The following is a 27,865-nucleotide window of genomic DNA, read 5'->3' as shown; positions in this document are numbered from 1 at the left end:
CTCACTACCCAACCCAATCCAGAAATTACTGGATTTGCCCAAACGACCTAATGATGTAACAAATGGTTGTTTTACGTCACCCAAATTGAAGTACCATATATGGTTCAGGTTATGGATTTGGTCAAATCCAACTCAAACCAACCAACATGTGACCCGTAAGTATTTCATAGTAATTTCCTTGATTTATTATATAAGTATAATTTATTTCATATATTTATATATAAAGAACTTAGATGTCGATATATGTAATTACCCTTTTGCCCTTGTCTCCATATTGAACACAATGTATAGACCGTGTCACCCTTATCTAGTTCAATATTGGGTCCATAGATATTCATCATATTATGTATGAGGGACAAATTTCATCTAGATCACTTATGTCCCTGAACATGATTCGTGAAGTACATATCAACCGACTGAATAGGCATCCTGTTACAGACAACGTTTGAGCGGCGATAAAGTACTTGACTACTACATCTAGATAAAGCTGTCAAAACGGGTGGCCCGGCCCTAAACAGGCCGGCCCTAACGGGCTTCGGGTTTTATCGGGTCCGGCCAAAAAGCCCTGTTGGAAAATGGGCTTGAAATATACTACCCAAGCCCTGCCCTACACGGGTCGCGGGCTAACGGGCTGGCCCGTATTAAAAATTACATTTTTTTTATATAAAAGAAAAGTACTATAAAATACTCCTATAAAATTTTTTATAAATAATATTTTTAATATGTTTAAATAATGTCTAGCACAAAAATAAATTGTAAAAATTTTCGTACACTAGTCGTAAACTAAAACGGCGAGAAAAACAATTTTAAATAAATTAGATACGTTATGGTTATAGATATTTATATATTCGATCTTTAAAATTATAAATAATGAAACGAGTAAATATAATTTTATATTACATTTATATGTGTTAATTCATTGAATTTTCACTTTTATTTTTTTTACTTTGATAATCAACTAAGTAAAGAATTATTTGAAAAATATATATAATTTATCGGATTTTTTTTGTTATGCGGGCTAACGGGCTACCCGCGACCCGTTCGGGCTAGCCCTAACGGGTACCGGGCTTTTTAGGGCCGGGCTAAAAAGCCCTATTAAAATTCGGGCTCAATATTTAAGGCCTAAGCCCTATAATTAATTGGGCTAAACGGGCCGGCCCGTACGGCCCGGCCCGTTTTGACATCTCTACATCTAGAGTACATAGTGGTTTCAGGTCGAAGGGTCAAATACATCATTATCACTATGAGAATATCTTATTACACTTTTGATGAAGGAACATCATATGATATTTTAGGTTATGTTTTTAGTTATTTTATTTGCATTTGAAGACAAATTAAAAGTCATTTAAAGGAGTTGTCAATGGTTTGAGGAACTTTTTGTATTGTTTTCATTCGAGTCATTGTAATTCGGCTTTATCTTAAACCATGCAACTCCATAGGTGTTTTGAGTCTCTTTAGTGAAAAACCATGTAAATCGGCAAAACAACACATCACGTAAAGCATCGAGGATATGAAGATTGAAGATCAATGGTTCTTCAAAGGTCTTTGAAGACAATACAAAGTGAAGGAAATTCATTTCAAGTTCCAAGGCATTGTAAGACAGTAGAACGCTCGAAAAATGGACGAAAGCAGCAAACTTCGCACATGAGGGGCAGCCAGAAGTGCACATGTGCCCAGGCCATGCGCCCCGTCCCATGAGGAAGACTTGGCTACTACCTCATGCGCCCTTGCACCCCAGTTCATATGATATGTGCATGGTGTGCAGCAGGGAGTGCTGATTGTTTTTTTTTTTTCAAGTTGTTTTAGTTGAAAACCCTATTTATTTTTTTCTCTCTTAACCTCTAAGTAATGATGTACTATAAATAGAGACCCTTGCACACTCTTTTATCCATTCAGAAAGTTAGTCGTACAATGCAAGGATCAAACATCAGAGCTTTAAGGCATATGATCTACACCCTCCTCTTATTCTCACTAGGGTATGTTTTTCTATTGTTTTGAAATGATGTTGGTTGCCCTGAGCAACTAAACCTCTTTGATTATGGTTCCACGATGAACCCATTCTTATTTGTTGGATTCAATCCATAAAGTTTTTTTTATTAAATTTAGGATTCTAAAGTCAGATTTAATTTGTATATGTCTGTCTCACTTCTTAGATGGAGCATAATAGAATTGACAACCCTAATTATGTTTGACCCCGACAGTAGTAAATTGATTAATTTCTAAATTAAATTCTTTTAATTGAATCTAAGTATGAATTTAGGACTATGACTCATCTTACGGGAACGCCACAATTGTAACTGATTGAATTGCGGCGATATTGAAATTAAACTTCCACTGATTCATCACCTGGTCATGTTCTACTTTCTTAAATAAAAAAAAAGGCAGTTCATAAAATAATAATCAACTGAGTTGATTCCAACAAAGAAGAAAGGGGATTCAAGGAATCTTTAATCACCGTTAAACTTCTGAATCACAAAATCTAATCTCGTATTGGACAGAACAATTAAGACCTTGCAACCAATTTTATCTTTTCTTAATTCTTTACTTTCAAATAAATTCATCTAATTACGGAGTTGAACGACAATTCATGTGGAGGCGATAACTTACTACTTTATTACTTGAGTATAGCGTTTGATGATTGAAACGGTTTAAGGGACAGGACAAACTGGAGGTTAGGGACAGAACAAAAACTAAACATTTTGTCCCTCACTAAACCACGTCACAACTTTTTGTTCCACATACAAGTTATTTAAAATACAAAAATAGTTTTTATCCACCAAAAATCGTATAATATAGAAAATTATTCAGTACCATAAAAGTTTGTCCTGTGTTGTGTCGTTTTTTCTTGTGATGTTCTTTTCTTTTTTTTTTTGGTACAATTATCTTGTGATGTTCTATCAAAGCACATATTGTTTTGCAATTCAAACGCACCCTAATACTTTAAAAGATTAATATAGCTACTCGTTACACATTAATGACTATTTGCCCACTATTTTATCAAACATAATAGGCAAAATTACACTTTTAGTCCCTTAGCTTAATTTTAGGTAACAACTTAGTCATTTATCTGTTTTAATTCTAATTTTGTCCTTTTTTTATATGGATTTTCAAGTTTCAAATCTAATATTCTTATGCAAACATAGATGAAGACCATAAATTTGAAAATTAAAATATTTTTTTTTTGAACAGGTTGAAAATTAAAATATTATAAAAATAAAATCATAAGTTTGAAGCTTGAAAACTCACATACAAATAGATCAAAAGAACAAAATTAAAATGAAAAAAATATAAAAGCAACAAACTATTGTCGAAAATTAAAATTAAGTTAAGAGACTAAAATTGTAATTTGGTCTAGCCAAAACGACATCTTATTGACACAATTCCTCAAAATCCAACCATGTTCTAACCACACCGTCTTTCTTCACAACCAGCGTTTTATACCAAATATCTCGTTTTATTTAATTAATATCTCGTTTTATTAAAAAAAAAAAAAAAAAAGTAGCTCCTCACCAAATATACAGAGAGAAGAAAATCCACCTACATAATACAAGTTTTTTTGATAAAAATAAAAGAATCAATTGACATAATACAAGGTATTGTATTCTACCAATGTATGATCATTTTAATCTGTTACACAATTTTCCACTGATGTCATTATTACTAACATCTTGATTCATGAATGAGATATTAGAATCACTTTTATTTTCTGGTTATAAAAAACACATATCACTATAAGTTGTAAAATTATTGAGTATTATAGGAGAATGATGGACATGTAGAAACACTCACAGATAATTGTAACAAAAATGTGAGAAAGGAAAAACTCAATTGATTGAAAAAACTGAGTACAGTACAGGCATATGTAGCCTTTTACATAGGAATTAAAATAACCACCCACTACCACATCCTAAAACGTGGAGCATACTAACTGAAACAAAATACAAATTAAACAACTCAAATAACTGCTCCCTAATAATAAGGATTTATTCAAAACAGGAAATTACTTAATTAAAATTCAACATTTCCTCCCTTAAACTGAATGTCCTACAGCAGACATCAGTTTACAGCAGAGAGCATTTCATCAACCAACTTTCAAGCATCATGAACAACCTCCTTTCTTGAACAAACTCCTAACATGCTACGAAGCTTCTCAAACACTGCAGTCTTGAGCGGTTTTGTCATTATATCTGCAATCTGTTCCTCACTCCTGCAGTAGATAACATCAATAACACCATCCTTGCACAGATCACGCAAGAAGTGAAATCTAACATCTATATGTTTGCTCCTCCCGTGTAGAACAGAATTTTTTGACAGCTTAATGGTAGAGACATTATCACAAAATACTGGTGTGGGCTCTTCTTCATTGTATCCAAGCTCTCTAATTAACCTTCTCAACCAAATGGCTTGGCAAGCACATGATGTAGCTGCAATAAATTCAGCTTCAGTAGTGGACAAAGTAACTATTGGTTGTTTTTTGGATGACCATGAAATTGCACCTGAGCCCATCATGAAGACATATCCGGATGTGCTTTTCCTGTCATCTTCATCTCCAGCATAGTCACTGTCGCTGAAGCCAAACAAACCCTTTTGCTCTCCCTTTCTATAAAACACTCCAAAATTAATAGTTCCTTTCAAGTACCTGAAAATTCTTTTAGCTGCTAGGAGGTGTAACTCTGTTGGATTCTCCATATACCGACTGATAAGGCTGACAGCGTGCATTATATCAGGCCTGGTTGAAGTTAGATACATCAAACTTCCTACAATTTGCTTAAAGAGAGTGGAATCTACCTTCTTCCCATTAAGATCCCTTTTTAGCTTCAAATCTGCAGAAGTAGGAGTGCAGACTGCATTGCAATCCTCCATTTGGAACCTGCTCAAAATCTCCAAAACGTACTTCTTTTGTGACATAAAAATACCAGCAATTGATTGTACTACCTCAAGGCCAAGAAAATAGTACATCAGACCCAAATCTGTCATATCAAATTCAGTCATCATAGAAGCTTTAAATGCATCAATCATGACTTTATCATTACCCGTGAAGATCAAGTCATCAACATATAAGCATACTACAAGCATTTTCTCACCATCTGCAAGCTTAATGAAAAGAGTGTGCTCATATGGACACTTATGAAAGCCCGCTCTAATGAAATAAGACTCTATACGACTATACCAAGCTCGTGGTGCTTGTTTTAGTCCATATAGTGCCTTCTTTAACTTGTAAACTTTCTTCTCATTCCCTTGCTTCTCATATCCCAATGGTTGCTCAACATAGACATCTTCTTGTAATTCACCATGTAAAAAAGCTGACTTAACATCAAATTGATAAATAGACCACAAATTTTGAGCTGCAACTGAAATAACCAATCTAATTGTGTCAAGTCTAGCCACCGGAGCAAATACCTCTTTATAATCAACCCCATATTCTTGCTTATAGCCTTTAACTACTAGTCGAGCCTTGTATTTATCCACCTTACCATCTGCATTGAGCTTTGTCTTATACACCCACTTTACTCCAATAGATTTCTGCCCCTTTGGAAGATTTGTTAATTCCCATGTATTGTTTTTCTCTATTGATTCAATCTCCTCATCCATGGCCTTCTGCCACTTCGACTCTTTGATGGCATCATGAAAAGCAATAGGATCATGGTCTGAAAATAATGCAAAATGAGAAATTTGATCATCAATTTGATTAACTCCACTAATCACATAATCTTGCATCCATGCTGGCCTTGTTCTTGTCCGTTGGAATCTAGACTCATTTGAAACTGCATCTTCCACTTCTACTTGTGAACTTGGTGAGGGAGCAGATGGTGAATCTGTGATAATAGAACTTGAAGGCTGTGAATTTGGTGAGGGAGCAGATGATGAACCTGTGATAATAGAACTTGAAGGCTGATCATGTTTTTCTTCTTCAACTTCATCATCAGTTACTGAAATGTACTCTCCGGTGCTATTAACACTCCACTTCCATGTTTTGCTTTCATCAAATACCACATCTCGACTAATTATTATTTTTTGTGTGACCGGGTTGTACAACCGATAAGCTTTTGAATGCTCGCTTACACCAAGAAATATACATTTGTCGGCTTTAGCATCAAGCTTCTTCCTCTTTTCATCAGGAACATGGGCAAAGGCTATACAACCAAAAACTTTGAAGTAATCCACTGCTGGTTTGTTTCCTTTCCAAGCTTCTTCAGGTGTCATGTTCTTCACTGCTAATGTTGGACTTCTATTCAATATGTGGATGCTCCAATTAACAGCCTCAGGCCAAAAACATTTTGGAATGGCTTTTCTAGACAACATACTTCGGACCATGTTTAGAATTGTGTGATTCTTTCTTTCACAAACCCCATTCTGTTGTGGTGTATAAGCTGCAGTTAATTGTCTTCGGATACCGTTCATCTCACAAAAGTTAGAAAATTCTTGTGAGTTGAATTCTCCACCACGATCCGTCCGCAACACCTTAATTGCTCTACCAGCCTCATTCTCAACCAAAGCTTTGAAGCTTTTAAAGGCAGAAAAAGCTTCTGACTTTTCCGGCAAGAAGTAAACCCATGTTCTCCTACTATAATCATCAATAAAGCTAATAAAGTACCTCTTGTTTCCATTTGAAGTTGGACTTATAGGTCCACAAAGGTCTGAGTGAACCAACTCTAGAGGTTGTTTAGCTCTCCATGCTTTTCCCTTTGGAAAGGAATCACGTTGCTGTTTGCCAATAACACAATCTTCACAAACTTGTGAGGGAGTAGTGATTTGAGGAAGCCCTGTTACCATTCCTTTTTGCAGCAAAGTCTTCAGCCCATTAAAATTGAGATGTCCATATCGAAGGTGCCACAACCAAGCAATGTCTTTCACCTTTGCAGCGAAGCAAGTCTGAAAATCTGCACCATCACCTACAATGATTGGAAACATTCTATTTCCCGTCATGTGAACACAAGATATCACTCCTCTATTTGTGTCTTTGATAATGCATGTTCCACTTTTAATTGTGATCTCATACCCCTTCTCCTGAAGTTGGCCCAAGCTAATCAAGTTACTTTTCAGTTCTGGAACATAGAATACATTACAAATTTTTTCAACAACATCATTTTTCAAATGGACATTGACATTTCCTTTTCCCATGACATCAACAGTTGAGTTGTCTCCAAACTTCACAACATCTCTAAATGACTCATCCAACTCAGAGAATAAAGACTTATTGCCACACATATGGTTACTGCAACCTGAGTCTAAGTACCACATATTATTATATTTTTCTTCCTTGTTATGGCATGCCATCAATAAGGTTGTTTCTTCTTCTTCTTCTTCTTCTTCTTCTTCTTCTATCATAGCATAATTTGATTTTTCTCCCTGACCTCTAAAGAAATTAGGACACTCTGACCTGTAATGGCCATAGTGATGGCAATTGAAGCATTCAATGTGGGATTTGTCAAACCTTGATCCTTGACCACGTGCTCTGCCTCTAGAATAAGAATTGAATCTGCCTCTGCCTCTGCCTCTTCCTTGACCACGTCCAACACCTTCAAAATCAACTGGACCATTGGTGGAGGCTTTCAAAGCTTTCTCTTCACTTGCAGACTCGTGATTATTAATTCTTTGCTCACGAACCAGCAACGAACTTTGCAGTTCATCAATGGAAAGTTTATCAATGTCATGTGATTCTTCAATCGAACAAACTACATAATCAAATTTTGCAGTCATTGATCGGAGAATTTTTTCAACGATAGTAACATCTTGTAGTTTCTCGCCATGGATCCGCATATTGTTTGCAATTGCCATTGTCCTTGCAAAATAGTCACTGACCGACTCTCCCATCTTCATATGAAGAACCTCAAAATCTCTTCGAAGGGCTTGAAGTTGTGCACGCTTCACTTTTGCTGTCCCTTGATATTTGAGTTTCATCGAGTCCCAAATTTGCTTGCTGGTGTCTTTCTGAAGAATAGTTTCCAAGACTGTACGATCAATAGCCTGGAATAAGTAATTTTTCACCTTCAAGTCCTTCAATTTTTGTTCTTCCCGTTGCTTCTCCTGAGCGGCTGTCAACACTGTTCCTTCTGGATAACTTGTGATGCCATCTTCAACTAATGGCCAATACTCTTTTGATCGCAAAAAATTCTCCATCAACATAGCCCAATGGTCGTGGTGACCATCAAAGCGTGGAATTGCCGGTTGCACAAAGTTGCTATTTTCAGATGCCATTTGCTACGGCAAAAAAGCTGCTGCTTCAATCTCTATCAGGCCCAGGGTAGGCTCCTGATACCAAATGTAGAAACACTCACAGATAATTGTAACAAAAATGTGAGAAAGGAAAAACTCAATTGATTGAAAAAACTGAGTACAGTACAGGCATATGTAGCCTTTTACATAGGAATTAAAATAACCACCCACTACCACATCCTAAAACGTGGAGCATACTAACTGAAACAAAATACAAATTAAACAACTCAAATAACTGCTCCCTAATAATAAGGATTTATTCAAAACAGGAAATTACTTAATTAAAATTCAACAGGACATACATAACTTATCGAAGATTAATTGGATAATGCTACAATACAACTATGACTGAATGGTGCATCCCAATTTTTTTGTGAAGTTACATAACTTGTATTATTTAGCTATGATTTTGGTGGAGTGTTAGCAAATTTCCATGAGCATTTGACATAAATATCAGTAATCCGATCCCCTGCCACCTCAGATATTGGTATTGCATCTGCAATCTCCCTCAAATCATCTTTACTAAGCTTCACATGAAATGAACCCACATTACCATCAACATTTTTCGTCTTGGTTGTTCCTACAATGCATATTAGAGGTTCTACAAATGTTATTTGCTTCCAAAAAAAAGTTATAATTAAAGGTTATATATTGCATGACATTGTGAATGGTCAAATTGCACTTATGAGGTTAATAATGTGAAAAACAATATAAAATTCCTAAGATTAGAAATTTGTATTAGTCTACCTCCAAGTGTTGAGAAAATCGAACTCAATCGACTAGTTCAATTGATTGAAATCGAGAACTGATGAGTCTAACAATTTGTTCAACTATGGTTGTTTCACAACTTTATAGAACTAGGTTGAACTTCAACCGTAGTTCGTTCAACTTTTATTTTATCAAATACATTTGTAATATTTGTTTATTTATTTATTTACCGTCTAATCATATGGTTCAACCAGTTAAATCATGATCCAAAAATCTCGTTAGTTTGATCTCCCAATATTCTGACAACTTGGGCCTATGTTGAACTTAGACACTAAAGAAATTACCATTTATTCTAGCAAATAAGATTACCAGGGATTGGTACAACATAGTCTCCTTGATGAAGAATCCAAGCAAGAGCAAGTTGTGAAGTTGAACATTTATGCTTGTATGCCAATTTTTCTATCCTAGAATATAAGATCTTGTTCTTGTCAAGATTCTCCCCTTGCAACCTTGGATGGGAAACCTGGTGAAAAGAGAAGTTGGTGAATGGTGAACAGTGAGAAAAGCCAAACAACTATGCATCAGAAACAAAAGAATCAAGTCCATACCAGAAAACTATTTGAAGGTATGCTTTCTGTGACAGCCTTGCCTGCGAAAAATCCGCGGCCAAGAGGACTGTATGGTACAATTCCAATTCCAAGTTCCCTAAAATTGTTTTTGCAAGAGTCATATGATTAAGGATATATAATATTGAGAAAAAGCTAAGTTCTACATTAGAAAGATACAAGATCGAAGAATGTTTATAAAAAGTGACATCCCTCACTAACGTCTTGAAGTCGAGTGAATCACCAATTTAGAGCCACCGAACTAAGTTCAGTCAATCACCAATTTAGTCTTTAAAATTATGAAGTAACCAAGTTCCAAAACCACCCATAAAATTGAAAACTCTATCACATTAGTTCTTTTAATTAATCAATTTAGTCATTAAAGTTACTCTGATCATGCAATTTTGGAGACTAAATTCAATGTTTTAATATAGGATAGAAAATCATGCAAGCAAATGCAAGTATGAAGCACGGACACTCTTTGGATTAGACGTGTCCCGGTGTCAAACATGTGTCGTGTCCGACACCAACATGACACCGACACTTATAATTACACTAAATTATGTGATTTTCTCAAATTATTAGCGGTATCGGAGTGTCAGTGTCCATGTCGTGTCCGATGTACGTGTCCGTATCCGTGCTATATAGAATGCAACACATCCTAAACAAGTACCTGCAAAGTGGAACAATATCTTGCTCAATTTCACGTGTCCAAAGGGACCACTCCATTTGAACAGCAGTAATAGGATGAACAACATGTGCCCTCCTAATTGTCTCAAGACTAGCTTCAGATAATCCTATGTACTTTATCTTTCCCTCTTGCACCAACTTTTTAAGCTCTCCCATCTATGATTCAAAGAAAATCGAATATTGCAAGCAAATCAATGACATAGCTACAATTCAAGGTTTTAAATAAACGTCCGTGATGACACCCTGTCATCCTAGTTTGTTAAGCACTTTTTATGTAATGTTTGGACCATTTTTGATGTAATTCTGGAAGCTAGAAGCCACAAAAGAGGAGAAACACAAGTTTGAGGAAGTCAGAAATCGGTCACCGATATTTCCAATCAACCACCGATTTTGCTGCTGAATTTCCATCTTTCAACACTGGAAAAATCGGCTACCGATGGCTTTGCATCGGCTACCGATTCTGCCTTTTCTGGATCGCATATTTTGGGCTTAAGTGGGCAATCGATTACCGATTGGATGCCATCGGTAGCCGATTTTGCCTGTGTCTATTTAAAGGAACTCGGTCTCAGACTTAAAGGGACGATTTTTTGGAGATCAAAAGGCATAGAAACACATAGGAGAGCGATTTGGAGCGACTTGGAACATCATTGAAGGAGTTTTAACAAGGTTTATTCATGAATTCACCTTGTAATTCTTCTTTTATTGTTTATTGCTTGATTATGTGTAACTAAATTAAACCCTCCTTTGTTGGGGATGAGTAGACCTAGATGAACATGTTTATTATGACCTAGTTTATTTTATTGATCGAAATTCATATGATTGTTTCTCTTATTTCCGTTTTTAATGCTTTTTATTGTGTCGGCCGCCTTTAAATTGATTCATGGTTTATTTTGTGATACGGAAGTGGAATTGATAAACGCTTTGAAATAAGAGATCCTTGCCTTTGTAATCTAGGAATAGATACAAACCCTTGGAATCATTAAGAGAATTCTTGTTCGTTAATGCTTAACCCTAATCTTCAAATTCACTAAGGAATTAGGGATTATTTTAGGATTAAAGATTTTGTCACTAAGGAATTAGGGCAAGAATAAATTAGATAATTCGGTAACAATCATATGAGTCGATTCAATAGTTTAGACTAAGTTATTAGTTTTTCATGGTCATCTAGCGAAACTCATCCCTAACATCTTTCTCCCATTAATCTTAATCACTTTATTTTCCGTTATTTTCATTATTGCACTAAAAACAAATCTCGTACCTTTTTGTTCAATTAATTCTGAAATACAATTCAATAGTATAACGCAATCCTCGAGTTCGATACTCGGTTTTACCGTTTTAACTTTACTACTTGAACGATTTCGTACACTTGCGAAAATTGCCATCAAGTTTTTGGCGCCGTTGCCGGGGATTGCTAAATCGCTGTTGAATTTATTTTTTGCTTAATTGAAATTTTTTGCTCTGCAATAAAATTTTTGTTTTATTTTATTTTTTTTGATTTTCTAATGTCGTGTGTTAGTATTATTTTTCTTTGTTGAGATATTTATCGTCCGTAGAGTATGGAAGAGTTTGATGATTGTCTTCTTTTACAACTACGGGATGAAACTGAAACTTGTCTTCTAACCGCACAATGTCGTATACTTGAGGGATAAATCATGAGAGATACATTCGAAAAAGATCTCCTTCGGTTTATTCCTCATAGATTTGATTTTTGTAGAGAAGGACATATGAGTGACACTTTTGATTATTATGTCCCAATGCCGAAAGAAGATCTGTTGGTCATGGAAGTAGAAGAAAATACGATTTTCATGAAAAATATCAAATGGGAGCAAATTTTACCTACTCAAATTCTTCCCCTAGATTCATATGACGAGAAATTTCATATCAACGATGTTTTGATTGAATTCATGACTGATAATCATGTTTCGATTGAAACATTTGAGAGTCAATGTGAGAGGTTATTTGAGCAAGTGGTTGAGCTTGAGAAGCTGGAGATTGGAGATAAATTCATTGTTGTGGAAAAGAAAGAAGATGAGGGGGAATCAATAAATATTGAGGCTGATCTAGTTGGTAAGGAAACTCAAAAGTCTCAACTTTGGAGAGATTTAGATGTCCAACCAGAAATTCCTCAACAAAACATTTCTCCAATTTTTTTTAGCAACAAGGCAGGGAAAAAGGAAGAGATTGATGAAGTCCTAGATGCCATTTATGCCTTGTTCATTGTTGTCCACTTGAAAATGATATGGAAGCAACATCATCTATTGCTCAAGTTCATGGAGTTCTTATCCAACAAAAGGAAGAAGAAGGATGATGTGTTCTTTGTATCATATATGCCACCTTAACAGTGGTTGATGCGTCAAGCTAATGACATTAAAAAAGCGCTTCGTGGGAGGCAACCCACGTCAGTAAGCAATTTTCTAGATTTTTTTCTGTTTTTGTTATTTGATCCAGTACTTTGTTTCAGTTGTATTTTGATTTGAACTTGAGTAGTGTCCCTTATTTGTACTTGTTCTTGAACTTGTTTATTATTAATGAATTTGTTTGTTTCATGTGACCTATTCCAGTTTAGTAACAGTGATTTGATGAAATGATATTCTGAAAGTTCAAAAAGGAGGAGTGACTTGGTTTTTCAAAGGCGAAGTGTACGGCGTTGCTAGGTAGTCACAACTCCCAGAAATCTCAGCCATAAGGTTCATTGCCAAACTTTGTTTTCCAATTTACTTATATGTTATATTAGATTTCCATGCAACTACATTTCTAGAACTTGCATTGTTTCTCTACTGTTGATTGGTCTTTGTCATTTACACACTGAGGCAAAGGTGCTTGGTCCTGTGAGCCTTTTTGAAGCCTACCCTATTTTGTTTACTTTTGCTTTATCCATTTTAAGCCAATTTGAGCCGGTAGGTTTAGAACTTTTTGTTCGGTGACAAACTACAAATGAAGCCTAGAGCCTTTTAGGATGATTAATCCGAAATTTTATTTTTGAGTTAGGCTATGTAGAATGTTGCTAAATGATAAGTTTGGGGTTGCCTTTGGAATTTTCAACCTAATAAGTTTGGGGTGGCGTACTAGAGAACAAGAAAGAAAGAAAAGGAATGAAAAATACACACAAAATGGTGTATCAAAAAGTTTGAAAAAAAAATGAGAAAAAAAAAAAAAGAAGAATGAAATTGAAAAAAGGGACACACATTGCTATATCCGAGTAAACTTCAAACTCGAAGTGTCCCAAGTTTTGAAAATGTTCTCTAGGTACCTAGAATCGTTATTTCAAAGGGGAATTGGGGGATTGAATTTTGTTTATCACTTGTAGGAATGCCTAACTCAAATTTTGTGTAGCCTACTTATCCAAATATATCCCACCTTTTACCTAAGCCCCGTTATAACCCTAAAGACCTCAAAAGTGTGTAATGACTTTGACTTTGATTGATGTTTAGAAACTTTTCAAGCGTATGGTAATATGTAGACCTGCATGTCGACTGGTAGAACCCTATTTCATAATTTTTGCGTGGAGTTGTGAATTGGTGGATGCGAACAAGTCAAACTAGCTCATCTTTAGCTAGAGGGAGATTGAATTTTTGGGTACTATCATTTCATCAGGTACCTGTTATTTTACTGTCGTTTGTCACTGTTGCAAGTAAATTCCTTGAGGACAAGGAATAGTTCAAGTTTGGGGTTGTGATGACACCCTGTCATCCTAGTTTGTTAAGCACTTTTTATGTAATGTTTGGACCATTTTTGATGTAATTCTGGAAGCTAGAAGCCACAAAGGAGGAAAAACACAAGTTTGAGGAAGTCAGAAATCGGTCACCGATATTTCCAATCAACCACCGATTTTGTTGCTGAATTTCCATCTTTCAACACTGGAAAAATCGTCTACCGATGGCTTTGCATCGGCTACCGATTCTGCCTTTTCTGGATCACATATTTTGGGCTTAAGTGGGCAATTGGTTACCGATTGGATGCCATCGGTAGCCGATTTTGCCTGTGTCTATTTAAAGGAACTCGGTCTCAGACTTAAAGAGACGATTTTTTGGAGATCAAAAGGCATAGAAACACATAGGAGAGCGATTTGGAGCGACTTGGAACATCATTAAAGGAGTTTTAACAAGGTTTATACATGAATTCACCTTGTAATTCTTCTTTTATTGTTTATTGCTTGATTATGTGTAACTAAACCCTCCTTTGTCGGGGATGAGTAAACCTAGATGAACATGTTTATTATGACCTAGTTTATTTTATTGATTGAAATTCATATGATTGTTTCTCTTATTTCCGTTTTTAATGCTTTTTATTGTGTCGGCCGCCTTTAAATTTATTCATGGTTTATTTTGTGATACGGAAGTGGAATTGATAAACGCTTTGAAATAAGAGATCCTTGCCTTTGTAATCTAGGAATAGATACAAACCCTTGGAATCATTAAGAGAATTCTTGTTCGTTAATGTTTAACCCTAATCTTCAAATTCACTAAGGAATTAGGGATTATTTTAGGATTAAAGATTTTGTCACTAAGGAATTAGGGAAAGAATAAATTAGATAATTCGGTAACAATCATATGAGTCGATTCAATAGTTTAGACTAAGTTATTAGTTTTTCATGGTCATCTAGCGAAACTCATCCCTAACATCTTTCTCCCATTAATCTTAATCACTTTATTTTCCGTTATTTTCATTATTGCACTAAAAACAAATCTCGTACCTTTTTGTTCAATTAATTCTGAAATACAATTCAATAGTATAACGCAATCCTCGAGTTCGATACTCGATTTTACCGTTTTAACTTTACTACTTGAACGATTTCGTACACTTGCGAAAATCGCCATCAGTCCGCGACTGCATTCTCGACTAGACTGTGACATAATAAATTTTTGTAGTTGCCGAGAATGCAGCCCGTATGCGATAGAGAGTGCATTAACCACATTTAAGTGCAATTCTCCAAATATCAAAGATCGCAATGCCATTGCAACCGTAACTGCTATTTAAACTAAACTTTGCTAAGAACCAGATTGAAGATATTTTTTGTGGTAAATTATACTCACTGTGTCTTCAATGGGTATTGTGGTGTCAACGCGATGCTGATAATAGAGATCAATGTATTCCACCCCGAGACGTTGGAGGCTAGCTTCACAACACGATTGAACATATTCAGGTGTACCATTTACTATGACATTATTTGGTTCCATTTTCTCAATCCCAAACTTTGTGGCTATTTGAATTTGATCTCGTGGTAAGTCTTTCAATGCCTGAGAGATCAAATGTCATGTAAGTTAGCATAATTTGTAGAACCAAAAAAATATTTAGTATGATTTGATTTTATTCTATACAGAAGTTTACTATGAAAGTTTAAAAACTATACATAAACAATATAAATTTATTTTTACACATTCGTTTAATGATATTATTTTTTTTTAAATAATTTAGTGATATCTCATAGATGATTTTCTATAAATATCTCAACAAATATCTAAATAACAAAATCAGATCGGATGATTTTATAAAAAGTTATACACACTAAAAGTAATATTACGATTGAAAAAAAATTACTATCTTAACATATCTTACCTTACATTTTTTTTTTATCTTTTTTCAAAATTTCTATTTATTTAAATCCTGTTTCTTAACATAAAAAAATTAAATAAAAGCAATGCAATTTTTTATAGGATAAAAAAACTTGTATTTACAATTACAAAAAACATGTAAATGGCAAAGAAAGAATAGATCTATTTCTATTAGAAAGTTGACTAAATATATTAACTTTAAGAGTGAAGAGTGAACCTTTCCGACAATGATTTCATTGACACCATTGGGTCCATAAACATTTGCTGTGTCAAAGAATGTGATTCCTTTGGTGAATGCATATTTTATCAATGAGATGCCAACATCTTCTGTAATAGAGGAATAGTATACTATAGTATAACACAAAATTAACAAATCATATATATTATTCATATGGATGATAGTGAAGGATACTTACCTCTAGGCCTTGGCTACCAAGCTTCACTCGAGGAACATCTTCCATTTTTGTGTTTTTTACACTCTTCCTCTCTTCCTCAGTGTCTTGATCCCCTTTAGAACGTGTTGGGGAACCTTAAATCTTAATTAATGTTGAGAATCACATGCTTGTTTCCCACTAACATATTTTATTCATTGATCTTGATAAATGACTATTTTATTTGTATTTGCAAGACTTATTTGACTTTGACCAAAATAATATGTGTAGCCATATGAAAATGAGAGACGTTCCATGAAAATCAATGGATTCAAAGAAAAAATTGTAAATTCTTTAATAAATGCAAAATTGAAAATTTAATTAAATCGATATTTGTCTTATGGAGGTAAAGAATTCTGTCAAAGGATTTTTTTCGTTCAACCATTGTGGATTTCATCAATAGATTTTCAAATCTCTTGTAACGGTCATCTTTTGTTGTTATCTTTCTCATGAAAGTGACTATAAATCATTTTCATATTCATCTTCTTGTCTAATCCACTTTTCTAAGTGTTTTCAATATTCTTTCTTGATTTTATGATGTGTTTCTAGGTTAATTCTTACGATAAATCAATTTGATTCAACAACTTATCTTCTATTCATCTTCCTTCACTTATTTATAGCCTAGTATCCGCAAATCTGACTTCTTAGGGAACAAAATGCCACATCCATGATTGTGTTTAAAGTAATGTATCACTCTATACAAGCTGCATTATAATGTGTGGTTGTTGGTGAGTGTAAAAACTGGCTCAACTGTTGAGTAGCAACTGTATAATGTCTGGCCTGCTGGTGTTCAAGTATAGCAGTTTACCAATGAGTCTAGAAAATCTTCAAGAGGTTTGCTAGAATCATAATGCAACTTTATTATTTATGGAAGTGCTAAGAGGTGGGCTAGTAGCTTTAGAACCAAGAACTCCAGATGTTTGTAGTAAATCTAAACTAGAAAGTATTTACTGTTGGAATATTTTATTATTTATTATATTCCAATAATATTATGTGGGCAAATATCGTAACAATAATTATATTAGCTATTTATCATTTGTGGGCCTTAGTTGATTAGTGATCAAATTAAGTAATAAGGCTATTAGATTTCTAATTGGATAATTAAATAATATTTAATTAGTTGATATGGACTCCATGAGTGGATGTCTGGATGGCCCATTAACGGAATAATGGGAAACCCTAATGGCCATCCAATATAAAAGAGGCTATGGTCCCCAATATACCGTACGCGGCAATACTCTCTTTTCTCCCCATCTGAAGAGAACTTGAGGCATAAAGGTACCGGTTGAGGAAGAACCAAATTAGCCGCCGCTAACCGTGTTGACGTTGATGTTTGGTTTCAGATCACCTCCTCTCTTTATCGTTGTTGTCGAGAGGGCTGTCATCAAAGCTTCATCTCCAGGTATTCATAATACCCTAATTCTTAATATCCTTGATAAATCAAACATGTCGTAGATCCGATCATAATCATGTTCAATGTCTTGTTTGCTTCCGCTATTGATTCATAATTGTTGAACATGTTTTATGAAATCTATTTTTCTATTAAAACCTAAATTTCCAACAAGTGGTATCAGAGCCACTTCATGTTTGATCTATTGGGATGTTAATATATTCAATTTATATACGTGATCCATGTTTAGGTTCAATTTTGTTTTGTGGCGTGATATATTCTGTTCTTTGATATCGATGCCCATTTGTTTTCTCGATGCCTATTTGTTTCTGTATTTCATCGATGCCTTTGTATTAAAGGATTCAGTTTTGTATAAATCTCACTTTGGATCTTTTGGCTTACGGTTAATTTCTCCAAATCTGTGGACATTATTTGACCAATTTGGATATCTATTCTATTTTCTATCAGAAATTACTAGATTGATTTAGGGGTATAAAATCGTGTGACTTCAAAACCCTTCTCTATGATGTCGTTTTGATTAATTAGTTGTTGTTTTACTTGGTTGCTTGCTACAACCCCATGGAACGATTCTTTTGTGTTGTTCACAAATTTATGTTGTTTTGGATATAAAAACAATTAGAAGCACACTGATATTCAATATTGTATTGATGTTAAAGTTGTTTTTCTTTTTCCTTTCCAACCTTAATTAAAATTGGTTAAAGGATTTGTTTGGTAATTTTTTTTTTTTTTTGTGGAGTAGAGTTTCTGGGCAAATTTTCCATTTGTTCCATGATATTGATTTATTTAATTTGACCGATATTAAATCAATTAAGTCTGATTTAAAACAATTCTATGTATATTTGATTTTGTTTCCAAATATACTTTGTCAGTTGTTTTTCTCTCTCTAAAATTATCAATTTGGTTTGGAATATAACAATTATATCGGATCGCTATTATTTGATCCATATATTAGTGGAGTTATTTCCTTTATTTTTTGGATTGTATTTTAATACTTTCCTATTTTATTGAAACACTTGACTTATCCCTTTTTTTTTTGTTACATCATCATCGAATACCTTTCCTTTTCGGATCATATTTCAGATGATAATTTTTTTTCTTGATCTGAAAGTATATATAGTTGTCATGTTGTTATACATATTTGACCATTGTTATAACAAATAAGGATTTTAATTTGGATGATTTGATTTGTTTTGAAAATAGAATATTTTAATTGGGCATAATTTTCAACTATTGCTTTAATATTCTGATTGCCGTTTAAAGTCAAGATTGATTCATTTTAAAGTTGAATTTTGAGAAATTGGCAAATAAAGAGGTTATATATATTTTGGTTATCATATATTATTGATGGAAATTTATTGCCTCTTTTGAATAGTGTTTAGCAACGCATCTCAAAATATTATGAACATTTTTTTTTTTTTTTTTTTTGTACATAAGGTAAGAATTTGGTTCTTTATAGTTTTGGAAATAATAATTCTAGTTTTGTTTGTTTGTTTATAAACATATAAAGTTTGTTTCCTTATTTACGAAATAATTGAGTCTACTCTAGAGTTATTCCTTATTTTATTTAAAGAATCGTTGATATATGTGAATCAATTGTGGCATGAATATTTTTTTTGGTGTATATAAGATTCAATTTTCTTTTGATTTTAAATTGAATATTTGGTTTATAGCATGATTGTGATATTTGAGTTTATTGTTATTAAGTTTCTACAATAATATTATTTTTTTTTCTTCCAATCATGCATTTAGGACATATTTCATGCTATGTTTGTTGTCGCTTTTATGTTTGTAAATGCATTGTCATACACACGTTGGTGTTGTTTTTTGGGACTTGCATCTTCTTTTCAATTATTGTGAATTTGTCTTCACACTTAAGGGTTGTCGAGTGACCTTATGGTTACTTAGCAACATAATGAACTAATTCGGCCTACATTATGTCGGTAGTGCCTTGTAAATTTAAGACATTTCCCATTTGCATTGTAAAATTAAGACCATTCCTATTTAAATTCATTTATTGAATTGTCTAGTAATTCTAGTTGTTTTGGTTGAAACAACAAGTTGCAAAAGTAACCTCTGTTGCGTAGATTTGATTCAATTGGAATTACAAAAGATGTAGTATGGAATTGTTCATGCGAGCTGTTTTAGTCGGCCAAAAGGAAGGCACAACTTGGCCGGATAATTACATACCTGCGATGGTAAATATGCGGTAATTATTAAGTTTTTCCATGTGGATAATGAGGATGTCAAAAGGCACCCATTATCTGACAGGACTTATTACCATATTTGATCATTGCATTGAGATTACCGTTTGCAGTTAATTCTTAGCAGTCAAAAGATTGTGTTTTAATGGTGTGCTTTGGTATCTTGTTTTTTGGTCTTTTAATTTACAACTTGTGATGTTAAATATGTGGTAATTTTTTAATTTTCCATGTGGGTAATGAGGATGTCAAAAGGCACCCATTATCTGACAGGACTTATTACCAATATTTGAACATCGCATTGAGAGTACCGCTTGCAATTAATTCTTAGCAATCCAAAGATTGTGTTTTAATGGTGCGCTTGGTATCTTGTTAAGGTCTTTTATTTACAAATAAAGAAGCACGTTTCTTTAATATTTTACTGACATGTGTGATGATGCTGTGTTAGTGTAAACTTATTTAAATATTTAAGAGTTTACATTCACATATATTATGATAAACATATGACAATTATAAGAATTTATTCTTTGTTAAAGTAAATTGTCATTGTTTGATCATTCCTGTAAAATACCACTAGCAATTGATATTATTGTTTAAAGAGTTGATATTAATGGTGCACTAGGTATTTTAGTGAGTGCTTTTGCTACTCTTGTTCTCTTTAAACTAATATAGTTTATGTATCTGTTAATTTGAGTTAAACTTTAACTCTTAAAAGTTCTTTTAGGAATTAAAGAATAATATTAATATTGTTCTTGGATCTAGACCTTAGATAAGGTTGGTGAAACTCACATTCTCTCACAAATTCAGCAACTATAATGTGAGAATTAAGTTTGACAAGTGAGTATACACCAAATCTCATAGGTCACGTGAGATCATAAAGCTAAAATATCATATGTATTAGAGGTGTTATTTAAGATGACAAAATTTTTGTCATATTTTCTTTGCTTAAATTAAGGTGCTTTCAAAAGCAATATAGAGAAAGACAAGCTCTCGTTGGAGAGTGAGTATTTCATTAAGATTATTAGGCAAAGAAAATGTTAGGAGCACATTATGTAAATATTTAATCTTGCTAAGGCACTATAATTTCGACTATCACATGACTTGTTCGAAAATTCAGTAATTTCGACTATCATATGACTTGTTCGAGAATTCAGTATATAGTATTTTATTTGCACAATTAAGTTTATAACTGTTACAGTTAGAAATGATCATTTAAATGATCAATTCATAAAGTGTGCAAATAAGAAAAGGTTGAAGCGATCATTTAAATGATCAATTCATAAGCAAGAGAAAATAAAATGGTGCTCATTCAGAAAAATACCTCAAAAGATAAGGGCAAATAAAGAAAGGTAGTCTTGACTGATTTATGTCCAATGATGTTGAAAGATATATCAATTTAGAATGGACATAGTCGATAAAGATTATTTTATTCATCTTTGAACTATTTTTAGATTGTCGTTACTAGCTTATTTTTGTATTTAAAAGACAATTTGGTGAATCATTATTTGAATTAATTTTTGTTTTAATTTCTCTTTGAATAAATCAAGATATTTTGAGTTTTATTTTCAAATGATGATTCAATGTGTCTTTTAAGTTCAATTATTAGAGTCGATTCAGTTATGATTGTGACATTCTATATTGTTTAAGGTTTTGAATACTATAAATTTTTCGTCCCACAAATTAAGGAAATTTTGAGACAGAAATTGTTAAATTTTCTTGAGGATATTGATTTTGGGGGAGAGATATGGTAATCGAACAAAATTGAATGAGGAAGAATTAGTTCTAAACCAATTCATGTAGTTACTATTATAGTATTTTTGGATCCTCATAAGGACAATATTGTTCTTCCTCTCAATTAAGTTAAGAAATTATTTCATATAGATCAAACTCAACACCCTCAAGAACTAGGGATTCTAGTGTCATTAAGAATTGACTGAAAAGAGAAATTCTATTTAGTTTAATTGAATGACTCTATTAGGACAGTCATGATACTAGTTTGCTTACTATAATTTTGGAGCTACACAAGATGGATTTCAATATAGTGTTTCTTAATGGTGACATTAATGATGCAATATGGTGCAACTGAATCAAACTTGTGTCAATTGATACAAAATAGATGGTTTGCAAATTCATGAAATCCACTTATAAGTTAAGAAATTTGTCTCTTTAGTATTACCACAAATTCTCATAAAGTAATTGTCTCATTTGGTTTTAAGATAACATTATGGAGAATTGTGGTTTTATTAAGCTCAGTGGGAGTAAATTTATAGTTCAAGTTTAATGTGTCAATTATATTTTGTTTAGTCAACATTGATATATTAGTTATGTGAAACCAAGAATATCTCTAATGAAAGCTTAGCGATGAAAGATCTTGGGGACACTTCTTTTGTATTAAGTTTTAGATACTTAGAGATTATTCTCAAAGTATCCTTCAGATGTCACAAAAGGTTTATATCAATAAAGTTGAAAATAAATTGACATAATAAATTATATGTGACATTCACTGAGAGAAACTTTCAGTCTCAAATATTGCCAATTAGAAAAATTATAAAATTAAGTATTTTCCTACGCTTTGACTATAGGATTTTTTATGTATGATCTTATTTATATGCATTTGGAAATAGCATATATAATCAGATTGTTTGCAGATACTTGAGCAATTCAAAGTTTGAATTGTTGAAAAGCAACCTTAAGGATTATTAAAGAGAACAAGAGAGCTTATGCTCACGTCAGAGATCTGACAATTTGGAGATCATTTGTGTGTCAGACTCTGACTTTTGGATGTCAGTATATAACACACATCCTAACTCAAGAAATGACTGTAAGTATTTATGTCACTTGGTTGCATATAGTAAAAGGTAATGAAAGACCACTCAAGATATATAGTGACATAATTTAGTCATAGAGTTATTCAACAACTTTCATAAAGTTTATTGCCTTATAGATTATTGTTGTTGAAAGATAGAACAAGTTGAGACAAATTTTATGCTAGCTGATCCACTAATCAAAGACATGACACATAAGGTCTTTCATATGGTTGTTGTCATTAAGGATGTCTTGGATTAGTGGGAGTCTCTTTAATTTTATGTTCTATACTTTTGTTTTGGTATTGATACAAACTTTATGCTATGATTTTCTGCAGAAATAAAGTTCATGAGGTTATATTTATTATAACCATTTATGTATCATTTTGTGCAAATATTGAATTTGCAAACTTCAGTTTTTGATCTCACTAAAGTTTTCAGTTGGATCAGTTGGAAATAGGCATGATTTAGAGATCACATTACATGAAATTTCCATGCCACTCATCCATATCAATCTATGTCATCAAGTGCATTGATATGGTGGTCGTCGGGGTTCCGTCACGTTATATGTCAGTGGCGACAGCCGCGGTGGTCCCATTATTAATGTATGAGGTGGACCAGATTGTAAAGTTGAAATCTAAAGATAAATAGCATTCGGATGCGCGCCTAAAGAATTCTGATATAATTATTAAGATATGTAGCCCAAGTGGGAGATTGTTGGAATATTTTATTATTTATTATATTCCAATAATATTATGTGGGCAAATATCGTAACAATAATTATATTAGCTATTTATCATTTGTGGGCCTTAGTTGATTAGTGATCAAATTAAGTAATAAGGCTATTAGATTTCTAATTGGATAATTAAATAATATTTAATTAGTTGATATGGACTCCATGAGTGGATGTCTGGATGGCCCATTAACGGAATAATGGGAAACCCTAATGGCCATCCAATATAAAAGAGGCTATGGTCCCCAATATACCGTACGCGGCAATACTCTCTTTTCTCCCCATCTGAAGAGAACTTGAGGCATAAAGGTACCGGTTGAGGAAGAACCAAATTAGCCGCCGCTAACCGTGTTGACGTTGATGTTTGGTTTCAGATCACCTCCTCTCTTTATCGTTGTTGTCGAGAGGGCTGTCATCAAAGCTTCATCTCCAGGTATTCATAATACCCTAATTCTTAATATCCTTGATAAATCAAACATGTCGTAGATCCGATCATAATCATGTTCAATGTCTTGTTTGCTTCCGCTATTGATTCATAATTGTTGAACATGTTTTATGAAATCTATTTTTCTATTAAAACCTAAATTTCCAACATTTACGTACCCCCAAATCTTTAACCTGAAGCTCGTATCCAAAATGGTTTTGATTCTAGTGAACTCGTGGAGTGAAGTTCATGCTAGAATCACATTATCAACATACACCAACAAAGTTGTGAATTCACTATCTTGCTTGAGGGTGAAGAGAGAGTGGTCTTATGCATATTGTTTATATCCTTCTTGTAATAAGAGAGATGTCAATTTATCCTACCACTTTCTACTGCCTTGTTTGAGGCCATAAAGCATAGTCTGATGCATATTGTTTACATCCTTCTTGTAGTTAAAATCCTGTGTAGTTAATCTCTTTGTATTGGGATTAGGTGTATTGGTTAGAAATCTAAGGTAAATATTTGATCTGACTGGTTATAAATAAATTATATTTTGTTATATGATATCGATGTATCTATTTCTACATTTAATGCTTTTCTGACGTGCAACCCGAAATTTATTTTTCCTAAATTAGGAAGTGCTTGACTTAGACTTTCTTTCTAGGAAGTGCAATCACACGCACTATCAGAATGTAAAACTATTCTATTAGCTAAGTGAGTGAGACGTCGAAAGATAGAGAATAAATGGATCTTCCGTTATTTGTGAGACAACGAGATGTATATAGAGAGATAAATGAATGTATAACTGAAATCAGGACCGTCTTAAACAATTCGTTGGCCCCGTTTTAATCTTATAAATTGGCCCCTAATAAAAATAGGAAAAAATAATAATTTTTTAAAGTAAATTATAATAACATCCAAAAGGATATGGGTGGGTGGGTGTGGTGGCTTCTGAGTTTCTAACTTCTAATTGTGGTTGTGACAGATTAAATAAAGGGTTTTCTTTTTTAATTAAGCAAAAGGAATTAGTTTGGGCAAAAAAGTGATTAAAATTAAATATATTTGGGCCCCACGAAAAAGAGGCATTGAGGCATTGTGAAGGAAATTAAATATAAAAAAAGACGCCGGCAGGACTTGAACCCCTTGCTGTAAGGTCAAATTGGGCCCCACGAAAAAGAGGCATTGAGGCATTGTGAAGGAAATTAAATATAAAAAAAGACGCCGGCAGGACTTGAACCCCTGGCTGTAAGGTCAAATACACAATGCTCTACCACTGAAGCTTTCTTACCAGTTTGTCTAGTGCTCGCTTTTACCTCTATATAACACTTACTATAGGACCTTACATATAAAAAAAATATATGGGCCCCCAAAAATTTGAGGCCCGGTGTCGTCGTCCAGCCCCGACGGGCTATGGGCCGGCCCTGACTGAAATAAGAGGAGTATATAATCGATCAATAAAAGGTATTAGAAAACTAACTGATGAAGCTTAATCTCAACACAACTTTACCATAAATAGTTTCAACCCTTTTATAATATGTTACTCAACAACCCTTTTAAGTTTTGTAACTACTTTTTGTCAAAAAAAAAAAAGTTTTGTAACTACTTTTAATTTTGTGAATATTTAAAAAAATTATATTTTTATTTATTTATTTTATCTTATTTTATTTTTTAAATATTTGTTTGATATATTCTTTGAATTCTCTTACCCTCTGCTCTTGACGGGTTTGTTATTGTGTTGTTCTGCTTTGTATGCGAGGTAAAAGATCATGTCGGCAATCTTCTCTTCAACTCGACAATGAAGAATCTAAAATAAGCCAAACTCAATGAAAGACAAGTGCATCAACCAAATTTATCCACAAAGCAAAAGACAAGATGCAATAATTGTATTATCACAAAGAGTAGTTGAACTCTTTGTGAAACTTGGGAGCACTTTAAAGCTATTTTGAGAAAATGTTTTAATCATGGTTTTGATGATACAACCCAAATTCACATCTTCATGAATGAATTACAACAACATCAAACCCTTTCTAGATGCAACAGTGAGAGGGTCTTTATGGTCAAAGAATGTTGTTAATGCTATCAAGAACATAGAATCCATGGCCCTGAACCATCAAAAAGTTGAATACAACTAGGGGAACTCACAACGGAAAGCAAGATTGCTCAAACTAGATATCATTGATGCAATCTTAGATCAAAATAAACTTCTCACCAAAATTATGAGAGCAACTGGCAAAAAATTTCTCAACAGATAAAAAGCATGAAAAAGAAGAAGATGAAAAAGTGATGCAGTGTAACCTCTGTTTTGAAAATCATCAAATTGATTCTTGTTCAGCTGAAGAAGAAGTTAGCTTTGTCAATAACCACTATGGACAAAAATAAGGGAAAAACTAATGACTCTCCACCATAGCATGTATTTTAGTGTTTTATCGAGTGTTTTATCATTTATTTTAAGATTTTAATATAGACGATTTAGAGTGAGTTACTCATAGTTTAGGAAAGAGTATGTAGTGTTTTGAATTGAATCATTGCGAGTCTTGTAATTTCCTAACCAGACAACTTTATAATTTGTCGTAGTCTTTTTGGTATAGGTCATTGGATTGATCTAATCAAAAGACATGCGATAGAAATTACGGAAGCACAATGAAGATAATAAAGTTCACACAACTATGGGAAATTTTGTTTGAAATCATGTGGTATTCACTTTTTGCATGTATAATTTTCATTCTCTTTGATTTTGTCTTTTTTTTTTTTTTGAGAGAGTTTGATTTTGTCTATTATTACCATCAATAACTAAGCTCTTCATATTAGGGTTGAATGATGAATCTCTATGGAACTTTTTGAACCATGTAATCTATAATGTTCTTCTCTTTTACTACATTTTGATTATGTTTAATGTTTATTCAAGATATCTAGTCTTTAATGTTTTTCACTGTCTTATCAACTTTGAATCGATTTTAGGTTATAGATCGCTAGTAACACTAAGTTTTGCAACCCGGTCTACATATATTATTTGCTAAGGTAGCTTGCCTAAACATATGAAAAATAATTAGTATGACATAATTTAATGGTCTTGGAAGTTTTTGATAATACTATGTGATTGCAAAATACTGAAAAAATAAAATAAAAATCCTACCATCTTATAATTATTTAGGGTAAATAATAATTTTCGTCTTGTAATTCACATTAGTCATTTAATATACCGAAATTCTAAAATATCTCAAATTATTAAAATGTTCCGTTAACATTGTGACATGAGACCAATCCCTTAATATATTTACGGTCATGTCAATCCTTATAGTCCTTGTAAATAAAGTGTTGTTGTTTTGTTAATATTTTGATGACTATTTGTCTGAAGCCCGGATACTCCAAAACAGAGACGTACCCGTACCGGACGATACTCCACGGATACTCGCGGATACGTATCCACGAAGTATCGGAATTAATTATTTTAATTTTTAATAAATATTTTATCAGATACTTATGTGATACTCCACAGATACACAAGGATACTTCTAAGATACTTCACAGACACGTATCCTAGAAAAAGATGAAGAGTAAAAAAGTGAGACAATGTTGTAAAAATTCATTATAGATGTATATGACTCAATTTTAGATATGCATCAATAAAATTGTTTCTCAATGAAACACTTGAAATTATACTTCTTGTGGATGAACGTAGCGAGAGATGTGATTCAGTTAATCAATATTAGATAAAATTTGTGCTGAGTTCTTTTAATGATGTTTCTCTCAATATCCCAACATATGAAAATGTAATATGGTTTATAAGAAAACTTTCAAAAAAATTTATTTTGATCACATGTATTATTTTTAAAAAATTGAAATTTTTATAATAATACAATAATGAAGAGTAATCAATGTTAATTTTCTTCAAGTATTTTACATACATATAAGTTTTATTATAAGTTTTTGTTAACGTATCCTAACCGTATCGTATCCTAAATTTAAAAAAATTCCCGTATCCGCGTACCCGTATCGTATCGTACCCGTATCCGTATCGGGGCTTCATAGCTATTTGTCTATCATTTGGTGTAACATATTATTTGTGCTAAAAGAACAAAGGCTTAAATAAGA

The 27,865-nt window shown here is 33.2% G+C and overlaps 1 protein-coding gene, 1 non-coding gene and 1 pseudogene across 3 annotated transcripts; 1 reads left to right on the top strand and 2 right to left on the bottom strand.

Annotated features, from left to right (window-relative positions):
• Positions 1-7,320: 7,320 nt before the first annotated feature.
• Positions 7,321-16,278, bottom strand: LOC146945845 (perakine reductase-like). 2 transcript variants are annotated; one of them, XM_085744146.1, is made up of 7 exons: positions 16,169-16,278; positions 15,990-16,134; positions 15,254-15,457; positions 10,204-10,376; positions 9,534-9,630; positions 9,295-9,448; positions 7,321-8,797 (listed from the first exon to the last, which is right to left on the bottom strand). In XM_085744146.1, exons 1-7 carry the CDS (start codon positions 16,231-16,233, stop codon positions 8,619-8,621), a joined length of 1,017 nt encoding a protein of 338 aa, XP_085600272.1. In that variant the 5' UTR covers positions 16,234-16,278; the 3' UTR covers positions 7,321-8,618. The 2 variants fall into 2 exon arrangements, with proteins under 2 accessions (XP_085600272.1, XP_085600271.1); XM_085744145.1 differs by lacking the exon at positions 16,169-16,278 and having other exon boundaries at positions 15,990-16,098.
• LOC146945846 (uncharacterized) lies at positions 11,777-12,622 on the top strand (annotated as a pseudogene).
• A 9,358-nt stretch (positions 16,279-25,636) lies between the features above and the next one.
• LOC146945844 (small nucleolar RNA R71) lies at positions 25,637-25,741 on the bottom strand. The gene has a single exon (XR_015029553.1). It is a non-coding gene; the product is annotated as a small nucleolar RNA R71 (small nucleolar RNA).
• Positions 25,742-27,865: the final 2,124 nt, after the last annotated feature.

This window comes from Medicago sativa, chromosome 2 (genome assembly GCF_051527215.1).
Source record: "Medicago sativa cultivar Bolivia chromosome 2, Bolivia_mono, whole genome shotgun sequence".
Classification (NCBI taxonomy): domain Eukaryota; kingdom Viridiplantae; phylum Streptophyta; class Magnoliopsida; order Fabales; family Fabaceae; genus Medicago; species Medicago sativa.
This window is presented reverse-complemented; position numbering and strand designations above follow the sequence as displayed.